This window comes from Microtus oregoni, unplaced genomic scaffold (assembly GCF_018167655.1).
Source record: "Microtus oregoni isolate MIOR12 unplaced genomic scaffold, Mior012 000002F_ref0000024, whole genome shotgun sequence".
Lineage (NCBI taxonomy): Eukaryota > Metazoa > Chordata > Mammalia > Rodentia > Cricetidae > Microtus > Microtus oregoni.
This window is the reverse complement of record NW_024543061.1, coordinates 70,989,969-71,002,666: the sequence shown is the minus strand read 5'-3', so window position 1 is coordinate 71,002,666 and position 12,698 is coordinate 70,989,969. Positions and strand designations below refer to the sequence as shown.

At 36.5% G+C, this 12,698-nt stretch overlaps 1 protein-coding gene across 1 annotated transcript; it reads left to right on the top strand.

The window, feature by feature from the left end:
- The first annotated feature begins 438 nt into the window (after positions 1-438).
- On the top strand, positions 439-10,095 carry LOC121436442 (killer cell lectin-like receptor 5). Its single transcript, XM_041636349.1, has 6 exons — positions 439-550; positions 2,117-2,203; positions 3,136-3,360; positions 4,673-4,812; positions 7,516-7,619; positions 9,942-10,095. Exons 1-6 carry the CDS (start codon positions 439-441, stop codon positions 10,093-10,095), a joined length of 822 nt encoding a protein of 273 aa, XP_041492283.1.
- Positions 10,096-12,698: the final 2,603 nt, after the last annotated feature.

Sequence of the window (12,698 nt, the reverse complement as noted above, 5' to 3'; positions counted from 1 at the left end):
TAAAAACTATTATTTATTCAGAAAGCTTTGACATTTTGTTCTTTGAATTGTTAGTGTTAAAGTTTTTCAATAATTTTTTCCAGTGGTACCAATTTTTCTTAACATTTCTATATTTGTTGAATATTTTGAACACATAGGCTGTGCCAATATTACAATAACTTATTAGTATATTTTAAACTTATTCTGTATTTTATGATAATAATTACTGTGACTAATAGCAATATAAATGACTTTAGTAGAAATCTTCAAAGCCTTCTCACCTCTAGTGGAATTTAAGGTTATGATGTTTGGATTGCTATAGAAGTTAATCAGATCCTATCCCTTCTTATCACTCTGCAAAGATCCAGGTATCTTCCTAATGGTGGAAATTTTACCTTTTTCTTTAGAAATCACTCAAGGTTGAGTTTTAAAGCAAAGCATACCTTACTTACGATCAAGATGAGTGATGAAGCGATCACTTACACAACTGTGAGATTTGGTAAGTCTTCAGAATTGCAGACCAGAGAAAGGAAGGACGAGAGTCAAGAGCCGAGAGAAACTTTTCACAGAGGTAAATGTTTTAAACATTTAAATTCACTTGGATTTTATGCCTTGTAACTTTTGACATTTGAAAAACAATATCCTACTGGCTTCAATTGAAAACAGTTGAGCTACACAAGAGTAGAAGGGAGGTGAGTGGGAGTGGGAAAGTCATAATGTACAAAACTGTTCAGAAATAAGATAAAAAATTAAGTAGTCAATTTTAAAATTAAAAAGCAGATAGAGTGAAAAAATGCAACTCTACCTCTACTTCTAATTAGTTATTGGCGAAGTAGAACAATAGGAGTCTATAAGCAAATGTTCTTGAGAATCAAGTAGTGAGAAGTTAATACTTTCTGTCAAATTTGAAAAAAAAAATTAGGAGGATTTAATTTAGTTTAGTTAAGAAAAATTCTGAACCTTTTAAAAATAGCAGACAAATTGCAGTCTGAAGAAAACCAAATGATCTAGAGTAACAAATCTCAAAGAAATGAAAAACATACATTAGAAATGATACTTTCACTCTAGCATAAGGGGCTTTAACTGTCTGAAGTATTCCGAAGATCTAATGCAATGAAACAGCAACAATCGTCCATCAGATGAGAAAGTGTCTTGAGAAGAAGGCTGCAGAGGAAGAGGAGGATAGGAGAGGGTAGTAAGGATGGGGAGGACTAAATCATACTGCATTTAAAGAAATGTTGAAGAAAATTAAATTTATTAATAAAAAGCTGGAGTCTTTATTTTCTTTTGTTGTTGTTTTTCAAGACAGGGTTTTTCTGTAGTTCTGAAGCCTCCACTGGAACTCACTCCGTATACCAGGCTGGCCTCGAACTCACAGAGATCCACCTGCCTCTGTCTCCTGAGTGCTGGAATTAAAGACATGAGCCACCACTGCCCTGCTCTATTATTTTTATTATTTTTTTCTGTACACAGTCTGCTCACACAGTCACAAATTGACACTAGCTGAGAGTCTTTACTTCTTTTACCAGGTGATAATCAGATGCATGGCTTTCATGTTTCAGATACACAAAACTATTCAGTATTGTCTGAAGAAGATTGGATTTAAGGAAAGAAAGAAGATAGTTAAATTTAGGCTCCTTTAAGAATGAGCCTGTGTACAGGTCAGCTACATTCTACCAAGATTCTCTACAGTTCTCAAGAACATCGACCCTTTTTCCTTTCTCCTCATCCTCAGTTATGCTCACTTGATGGACTGCACACTCCAGTTTGTGGTCTTCTATTTGGACTGTGTCTGTTTTTCCAGTGTTTTTGAAGGATGCACTTTTGATTCTGTAGAACTGGGGGAAGAGGGGCACATGTCTGCCATTCAGCTACTTCTAAGCTGAGACAGAGGACTGAGAATACAAATCTAAAGATGAAAAAAGTTTGAAATCCTGTGAAACTTTACAAATGAAACATCTCTACAGTAGGTAAATTTTAGGGAGAGATCTACAATTTAAAAAACACATGTTTAGTCAGATTGTAAGATGGACTTCTTTAAAATTTTTAGAGGCCATGTTATGCAAAATTATAATTAGCAAAAAGGAAGTGCTCTTTTCATGGTGATAAATTTCTTGCTTTGTTTTGTTCATTTAAGAGTGTTTAGTCCCCAGGTACCTCATGGCAATAACTCTGGGAATCCTTTGTTCCCTTCTGGTGGCCGTCGCAGTGTTGGTGGCATATGGTGAGTAACTGATAAATATCTTCTTTGCCTTTCTGCCTAAGTAATAACTTTAGACACTACTTACGCCGTTAACACTGTTCATTGTCCTGTCTATAATCGGGGATATGCCACATAGTTCTGGACTCTAGGTGTTTTCTTTCTGATGCTACACATCCTGTTCTCTTACATACCTATCCTATTAACTTTGTGTCTGTTAGGAGCTGCCTCATTTTGTCTCAGTTTTGGTCATATTCCTTTTGACGATGTGGTGGCAGTTTGCCTTCTGAGAACTTTGTGATAGTCAGTCTTCTGAACTCAGGTGATTGTGAATCTTCTGTAAATGTAAGCATTCTGTGAGATACAGATATGCAAAAGAAATGATGAGCATTTATTTATTTTACTCTGTGTATGTTAAGGATATTGTTAGATGAAAATACCTCCTTTGTACAGAGACATTAAAGCCTGAACGTTTTTGGATTTTGTCAAATGTTTAGAGAAACTAAATCTAAGTCTGGGCTAAAACACAACTACATATATGGATATTATGGTTTCCAAAGCCTCCAGTCAAAATTGTATTATTTCTTAATGTTTATTCATTCACATTTTCATGCTGTATTAAGTGTCCACTGAATATTTACTTAGTTATTTATTTGTAAGTTTTATGGTGTTAAAATGTGAATTAATTGGTAGGTATAGTACTTCCATTACAGTTTCCTTCAACTGTACCTATCATTTACTTTATATTGAAATTGCTGTTAAAATTCTATCTACTGACATAGAGAAATTGATATTTCAATTTCTATAATCAATTGATACTTTAATTTCTAAACTTTAAGTACAAATTAAAGAAATGACATATGTTGGTATAAAATTGAAATTTTTTCCCTAATCTTAGATTTTAATACTTATTTCATATAATCATTTTTTGATTTTATGTCTGCTATTAATTTTAGTTTTTCAGTATAGTAGAAACAACCATGGACTGCAGAAAACTCTAAACAACTTCACTCAACAGTATTACACCCTGCAAAGTAACAACTTCTTAATGAATGAAATGCTGAGAAATAAGTCTAGAGAGCTTGATGACTTCAAACGTCAGAAGGAACTTGACTCCTCCAACAGAGAAAGGAACAGATGCTGTGGGGAAACTAAAGTTTTCGACTGCATACAGCTCAGAGGTATGTACTGTACTTTAATAGAAAGTGTTGACTATTTTATTATGAAAGTGCTAATGATATCTTTAAAATTGCTACATTATTAAATATATGTCAGGAAAATATAAAGTCCAAAAAACTTTGAAGTATTTCAGACCCATGAAAATATTTTGTGCCATTAATTTTTTAAAAAATATCTATAAATGGCATTTTAACACTGTAATTCCGGTACTTAGGAGGTTGAGGAAAGAAGATTGTAAATTTGAGAACAATCTATGCAGCCCAACAAATTCCTGGCCAGCCTGGAATGATACCTCTTTATAGGAAAACAAAGATTAAAGTTAAAAGTTCGTTAATAGAACATGGCCAGCCCCATACCCTCAATAAACAAAACAGTTGGACTGAGGTGTTGTTACACAAACTGCACACATTTCATTGTTTTCCACCTGACATATTTGGGTATTTGGTTGTACCACTGAATGAAATCAACATAATCAGAACAGACTATCACCTTCACAAGCTTTCTCATATGTCTCATATCTCTTAAAATAAGAGCATTGATAATAGAACACAGCACAACTCTAAATATACAGTATGTCTGAACCAGTGTGGGCACAGGGCATTAATATTAATCTAGAATACTGTCAAGTTTGCAACAGCCTTTGAACAGCCAGTGTTTGTTCTCCACCGTCAAGCTCCTTACTACACAGCTCTGTTTCTTAGACTTGGACTGTGTTAGAACCTTCATCTGAGTTGAGTCATAAAGTTTTGTCCTTGGTCATCTGAGTTGAGTCATTAAGTTTTGTCCTTGGTATGGCTTGTTTCATTTTGAACACCATGCTCAAGTTCATCAATGTTTGTCATGGTGGTCCTCGTTTCTATTGGTGATGTTGAGGTGTTGAGGCTCATTCTGTAGCCAAGGTTGTCTTAGAATCTACTTTATAGACAAGGCTAGTATGGAAGTTATCACTACTTGGCCTATTCTGGCCTCAAACTGCTGGCAACCCTCCTATCTCACTCTCTGGAGTGCTCAGGGCATGGGCATAAACCATCATGCCCAGCAGATTTACTTCTCTTTAAAGGATAAACAGTATTCCTTTTTGTGTGTCTGCTATATTTTTTGTACTGATTTATCCACAATGGACACATCAGCTATTTCCAAATCTCTACTGTTATGAATAGCATAGAGCATGTGTGTACAGGAGTCTCTCTGCATCCTAGAATCTCAATTTCTGAGATCTGTGATAATTTTCTTAGTTATAGAGGCTTAATAAATGCATTTCTCTAATAACATCATGCCAGAAATTAAGAAGTTTAATTACCTTCTTTCTTGTAGGCAAATATGTAGACGGATACTGGTTCTGCTCTGGCATAAAATGTTATTTCATCATGGACAAACAAGACTGGAGTGGATGTAAACGGACCTGCCAGGACTGTAGCTTGTCCCTTTTGAAGATAGACGATGACGATGAACTGGTACTGTAGACTCTTCCATGCTTTTCTATTCTCTGGGAGTGTGTCTCTAACCCTTGAGTAGTGGCATACCAAGTGCACGCATGGTTTTGAAAGTAAAACCTTCAAGATTGTATATTGTTTGCCAGTAATGTGTGAAAAACTGCAGTAAAAGTCTCCCCAGAAACTCAATCCTGCTCCTGGTTTAGTGTCAGGACACAGCATCTTTGACAAAGAGACTCGATATTGAGAGACAACCGCGTCTTTGCAATCTCCTCCCTTTCTCAAGAATCTGCAAGAAAATTTCTCAGAAAACCATGTTTTCCCTGAATAAGTCTAACCCTTTGGTATAGAATATCCAGTGACTGATTCCCTTATTTCCAGAGACAGTTACACCATTACCTGGAACTTAGTGCTTGCTCCTTGGAGTCCAGAAGTGTCTGTAGTGAGCAGTTAGATGACAATAGAGAAATTAACTGACTTCTGGACCTGTAGAGGGCTGGTTTTGAACTGCATAGAAACTCTGTGCAAGGGAGACATAGCATTCTTGCCGATAGGCTTGGCAAACCAAGTTGGGAGGAGGCAAACCTCTCCCATCAGTAGAGTGCCTTGCCAATGATCAGTCCTTGAGAGCACAGATGTGCACTATAGTTCAAAGGCTCTGCTTAGGTTGTGGTTTGTCTTCTGATGAGGTGTTTTTATATATTAGATTACAACAAGATTTATTCCCATAACACCGAGCTTTTTGATTAGATTAGCTAGGGCACAAAGCCCTCGAAATTAGTTGCAACTAAGTGATTATTCTATGAAACTATTTTCATATATTATGGGAACCTAGTTTGAATCATGATTTTAGTATTATAAAAAGAACACTGGTTTTGCATTAAAATATGCAATTGTATCTCCTACTCTGCATCCCCTGTGTCCTGATTTTTGTGGACCTACCCAGGGTCATCCATAAGCGAGGAGGTTGGGGAAGGTTCCCCAAAATGGGTCCATTTTCAAAATGGAAATTATATAAGATCCACGTAATATTGCTTTTAACTAGATAGTCCCATTGTGATTTTCATTGAATCTGGCCATAATATTTACTTCATAAAATTCTCCTATTTCAAAAATGATATCTATCTCTGAAAATGTGTATTTAAAAGAACAAAATGATCAAGGACCTGATATTTTCTGTTTATATTTATTACTAAAGAAATGTATCCAAATACAAAGAGGATATTTTTCTGGAGAAACAGTTGCAGGATCAGCTTGAAACCTTTGCAATTTATTTACAAGTTTGAATAATTACAGTACAAAATGTGTTTCAATTTAATGTAATTGCATAATTTTCCGTTTGACATAGAAAATGTAGATAATCTAAAAATATTATGCCAATATATTTAGTAATTTTAGTAATCATTCCATTGGGATGTCACATATAAAGTACATTAAATGTTTCCAAATATCTTCCTCTTTCTTCTTCAAATTCTTCCTCAGTAATGGCTTTGTCACTGAAGCATGGATTTTAATGCACAGATTTTCACACAGAATATTTCAACTTTAGAAAATTTATTTTTTACTTTATTTCCTGTTTGCTCTTTTTCCTCCTCCCTCTCCTCCAAACCTCTCCTGGCATTTCCTCATGACTCCTACCTCCAATCCTTTACCACTCCATTTCTGTTCAGCAAAAAGTAGCCTTCCCATGGAATCAACAAAAAACAAATTGTCATACCAAATTGCAGTAAGAACAAACACCCCTGTCCCCTCTGTATTAAGACTGGTAAATGTGAACCAATATAAAGAATAGAGTCTCAAAGCCCAACAACAGAGTTAGAGACAGCCTGTGCTCCCACAGTTAGATGTCCCACAAGAAGACCAAGCTACACAACTGCGCCATATGAAGAGTCCAGTAAGTCTTATGCAGGCTTCCTTGTTGTCTCTTCAGACACAGGGAGCTTTCATTGGTATGGGGTTGTTGATTCTGTAACTTCTCTTCTGAAGTCCTTGATCCCTTTGATTCCTCTCTCCCCCTCTCATTATCAGGAGCTTGGTCTAAAGTTTGGCTGAGGGTCTCAGTCTCTATTTCCATCAGTTGCTGGATGAAGCCTTTTTGAAGACAATTGGGCTAGGAATCAATCTTTGAGTATTGTAAATATTATTAGGCATCATTTCATTGACATTTTTTTCTTCAGTTGTCTGATTCTATCCTAGGTCTCTGGGGTCCTGGTGGTCCAGCAAGTGGATCCTGGTACTCCAGGTAATTTAGGATTTTAGAGTGGACCAGCTTTAGCCACTCCTATAAATTCTAGGCCACCCTTATACAAACATGTCTCATTGGCAGAACTGACTATAGTTAAAGGTGCATTTGAATACTTTCATAATTTCAGAATTACATATGAAGCTGGTATGCCATGTTCATTTAGGGGTCTGAATAAGGGAGATTGTGAATTCAAGCACAGCCTTGGCTCCACAGTGAGACTTTCTCTAAGAAACACAGTCACAAATCATTTCATGAATCCAGTATCTTTAGATACCTGATTTCTTTTTAAAATAAATAGTGGAATTGATTATTTTTGATACAAATTAGCCACTAGTGAGAAATTACTTTAAAAATGAACTTTGATAGATTGGAGTAAAGGACAACAGAGAACTGACATAAAAATAGCTAAGATGTGTTATGTTGTTCTTTCTCTGAAACAGAATGAAATACTATCATAAGATTTGTCTTTTCCTTTATAGAAGTTCCTTCAGGTCAAAGTGAATTCAAACAATTACTGGATTGGATTATCGTATGATACAGGAAAAAGCAAATGGCAATGGATTGACAATGGCCCATCTAACCTGTGAGTTTCCTGAACACTCACACACTAATAGTGGTACATGAATTGCGAGGATTGCATGTGATTTGTGTTACTTTTATTAGTTAATGAGTAACGATATTTTGGTCAATGGCTTAGCAGAGTAAAGCCATGTGGCAAATCTGAACAGTTAGAGAGAGATGCCATGTAGCTGCTGAAGGAGTAACATATTGTACCAGTAACCCACAGACTTGTAGCAATACACAGACTAATAGAAATGCATTAATTTAATAGTGTTAAGTAGTGAGAATTCTAAGATATTACCAAACAGTATTACAATTAATATAGTTTCTAAATGATTGTGTCTGGGCAGCTGAAAAATGGAAGCACAGTCCCTGTTTAATATAGATATGAATAATTTGCATTGCTATGAATCTTGGTTTATTGATATAAAGGTAAGGTCAATTTTGTTGTATATATATATATATATGTATTTCTGATCTTCATTAAGTTATTGGGTTTGTGTAGCTCATTTAAAAATGTAATGTATAATTAAGAAATATAAGTTAATAGATAATCATCTATAATAGTCAAGCTTGTAGTCATGTTAGTTAGGATTTCTAGAAGTACAGAATGTATTTCAGATGGATAGGCATTCTTCAAACCTTGCAAGGACTACAGAATATGAAAGACATGATATGACTGGATCATGCTGACAGATACAATGAGCACGAATATTTAAAACTTTCACTTGACTTTTTTGTAGTTAATGTATAAAATTGTTTCAAATGCCTGCTAAAACTTCAGCTGTAGCAGGATCTGCAGGCCACTTCCCACTGCCCAGCTCCCGGCCATGGGCTAACTTTAACCAAAATAATTACACTTGAACTGTATTCATTTAAACACTGCCTGGCTCATTAGTTTCAGCCTCTTACTGGCTAATTCTCACATCTTGCTTTAACCCATATTTTGTAATCTGTGTAGCACCACGAGGTGGTGGCTTATTGGGAAAGATCTTAACCTGCATCCATCTTGAAGAAGAGAGCTATATTGTCTACCTCCTTGCCTTCTTCCTCCCAGCATTCTGTTCTGTTTGTTTACTCTGCCTACCTAATTTTCTGTCCTATCAAAGGGCCAAGGCAGTTTCTTTATTAACCAATGACAGTAACACATAGACAAATGACCCTCCTTTATCACTCAGCCTGAGTAGGATTTGATTTCTGCAGGTTTTTTACAGGATGCTATTAATGAATTTCTTTTTGACTTCTGGTTTTGCTACATAACCCAGGTTGAACTGGAACTCACAGTCTTTCCATTTTAGCACATTTACTAATTGCTATGTTTTCTAATTTTTTAATATTTTTTTATTTTGCAGCATTTAATATTTTCTTCTTTGCAAAAGGGGAGTTATGGACTCTAATCTATTATCCTGCAGAAATCAGGGTCCTATACATGCAGAGAATTCAGTAGATGACTATGCTTTAGTGAAGGACTGTTAACTGTGAAGTGGTGGGAGGTGGGGGGAAAAGAAAGGGAAAACAGCCCAAAACATTAGTTACAAACCCTCATCTGGGACTGTACTACAAATATCCTTTTTTCCCTAAGGCACAAGCAAATGAGGAATTGTTCCATGAGCTACACACTATTGTTTCTACATAGCCATTAACTGACAAAATGTAAGTGGGAAAGCAGATTTAGCATAATATAATTCCTTGGATATATTGAAAATCAGGTTTGGCCATGACCAAAAGTTGTGAGCGTGGGATAAGAGAAATTTTGGTATGACCAAGAGACCATTTCTTATTAATGAGCTTAGATATAAAACATTTTACTAATGAAATTATAAGCAATAGTTTCCACATTCTTCATATAGAATAGTATAGGCATGTTGACCAAGGTTTCTTCTCCACCAGGGTCCACGATTATTCAGTCCCAAAGAAATAACACAGAGGTCAATATTAATTATCAACTGATTGGCCTATTAGCACAGGCCTCTTATTAACTCGTATAACATATTAGCACATAATTCTTGTCTGTGTTAGCCACATGGTCAGGTACCGTTTTTAGCCAGGCTGTCACATCTTACTTCCTCTGCCTATGGATGATGACTGCAGACTGGCTCTCTCCTATTCCTAGAATCCTTGGTGCACCACCTCTGCTTCCTGCCTGGTCGCCCTGCCTATACTTCCTTCCTGGCTACTAGTCAAACAGAATTCATTTAAAATACAAGAGACAGGGGACAGATCATTTTCCCACATAGTAATAGCTGCCATATTCTTCATATATGTACTTCATATAGAATTTAAAAACCATGATATTTCAGTGACTGCTCGAAATTAAACAATGCCCATTGTTTTTGTTCTTTAGTGACTCGAAAATAGCAAATCTCAGTCTTAAACCTGGAAGATGTGCATTTTTATCTAGAACAAGACTGGATGATACTAAGTGTGAAGATCATTACCCCTGTATCTGTGAGATGAGAATGGATAAATTCCCCAATTCACCCTCCAGAAAGAAGTAAAGTTAAAATGGGAAGTGTTGATTTTTATTTGCTTCCTGTAATAATCTGTGATTCCTTATGATAAAGTGTTTTGATTCCAGGATTTTGACCTCTGTGCAAATGGAGAGATGTGCTGGAAGAGGTTGAAAACATTCTTCTGAATCTGATTTGACAGAGCAGAGGCCATCTTTCTTCCTGGAGGAGTACATCTTCTTAGATACATGCACACCCCATTATGCCAAGTCCCTGAAGAATCTACACTTTCTATTTTCTTACATACCCATAGGACTAAATACAGATCCCTAATAAACAGTCTGAGTTTTTATTATCAATAGCATAAATCATCTTGATTGAAAGTGCAATTAAGAACTACAATGTAGTTTGGCTTTCAGTTTCTTAGTTGTTAGTTGATTTCTGTTCTGTTTTGTGTATTTTGTTTCATGTAAAAGGTTTCTTCAATGGTATAAATATTTCTTTGGCCATCAAATATAATTTCAAATTTGGTGAACAAATACAAGGATACTTGAAGGAATTGCTGACAATATTTTATCTAAGGCTTCAGTTGTTCTACCCACTCTTGTTTAATCCATCTATCATTTGTTAAGGCTTTATAGAGATGGTGGTAATATTTGAAGATGGCTAGATATAGTGGCTTACACATGTAATCTTAGCAATTAGGATGTTAAGACAAAATTTCTGGGGGCCAAAATGAATACAGTGAGAGCCTATGTCATATAACCAAACAAAAAAAAATACAAAATTGAGTCACAATTGTTCCTAAATATTTTCAAGGGACAACAATTTATCTTATACAGCCATATTCAAATGATCACACTCAGAACATCTAAAATTGATACAGTAATTTATCCATATCTAGGATTCATGTACACATTCACTTGTTGTATAATTATATAATTTTTTGAGACAGGGTCTTTCTATGTAGGTCTGGAAGTCCTCGAACTCACTGTGGATTCCAGGTTGGCTTCAAAGTAATAGAGATCTATCTGCCTCTGCCTTCCTAATCCTGGAATTAAAGGGGTGAGACACACCCAGCCCTAAATCATAGTTTTCATCATTATTAGGTTACACAGATTGTGTATGAGCACAGTTTCCTTCTTAAAGTTATCATTTATTCCTGTTCTGAATTGCTTGCAAGTACTTTAACAGTCTCCTTCTTTAAAATGACTAAATCTTCTGACTGTAAGAAAGAGAAACACCAATTGTAGAAGTTGTTGAAGTTAGGGTTCACAGAACGGAACACATATCCCTGGCCAGGCTAAGCTATGCCTTAGAGAAAGATTATGGTAACAGACAACATCCCTTAACAAGATGCAACCCCAATCTATAGGCAGAATTTGGATTGGGACAAAATGAGTTTTACATGAAATGAACAAAGGAGGGAATGGAAAAAGTTTCCTTTTAAAAATATTCAGACAGGAATTATAGGCGGAACAATGAGAACAGGAGAATTCTGGGAGGTAGAAAGCCCATTCCTCACTGGTCCTGTCCAGACACCAAAGAAGGAAGATGTAATTGACCTGCTGAAAGAGGTACCAAGCCGTGTGGCTAACATAGAGAAGAATAATGGCTTAACATAAGTTATAAGAGTTAATAAGAAGCCTGACCTAATGGGTCAATCAACTTATCATTAATATAGATCTCTGTTTATTTTCTTTGGGGCTAAATGGTTCTGGGACCTGGTATGATGTGGGAGTGTCATATCAATCTGTTATTTCATTGGTTAATTAATAAAGAAACTGCTTGGCCTGATAGGTTAGAACATAGATGGGCAGAGTAAACAGAACAGAATGCTGGGAGGAAAAGGAAGTGAGCTCAGACGCCATGCCTCTCCTCTCCAGGGAATATGCGATGAGGCTCCCACCCAGAATGGACAGAGACTAGAATCTTCCTGGTAAGCCCACCTCATGGTACTATACACATTAATAGAAATGGGCCAAGCAGTGTTTATATGAATAGAGTTTGTGTGTGGTTATTTTAGGGTTTTAACTACCCAGGTGGCCGGGTGCTGGGTGGCAGGAATGCAGCCCGCAGCTCCTACTACACTGGTAGGAAGACAGAAACCAGAAAGGACAGAAACCTCAGGCAACAGTTACCTGCCCCCTGTGTGTGGCCTCTTGTACTATATATTCCAATGTAGAGCATGTGTCAGGCCTCTTTTTTCCAGCTGCAGGATCCAGTTTCTGATCTCCATTCAAGCAAAGGATTCTGATTTGTGAGTCTACCCCTAATTAAATAACCATCTATTTCTCAATTCTGAGCTAGTATGGGATTTCTTTTAAGCATCTATCTTCATTTGGCCATCACATGGATTCAGACTCCATGCCTATTGGGTGTACAGCCTAATGGCCTAGCTGGTCCATGGCCCAGACAGTCTCCCTACATCTCTGCTTGGCTTGCTTTTACCTAATATGTTTTTTGTGGAGCCCACCACAGCAGAGTGTACTGCATGTGAAACTTGGAAATTTCCCAAGTTCGTGCATGACTGCCATGTTCCCTGGTGTGGTTCCTTGCCACATGGCAAAATGTAAAGCTCTTGTTACTGCTCCCTGCCTGTGGGTTCTGGTTTTCTAGCTTTGTGTATGGAATTGACTTAATTGCTTTTA

Coding starts and splice junctions, on each gene's coding strand:
- LOC121436442 (XM_041636349.1), top strand. CDS start 439: ATGAGTGATGAAGCGATCACTTACACAACTGTGAGATTTGGTAAGTCT. Junction 551..2,116: donor GAGAGAAACTTTTCACAGAG/GTAAATGTTTTA, acceptor TGTTCATTTAAG/AGTGTTTAGTCCCCAGGTAC. Junction 3,361..4,672: donor CGACTGCATACAGCTCAGAG/GTATGTACTGTA, acceptor TCTTTCTTGTAG/GCAAATATGTAGACGGATAC.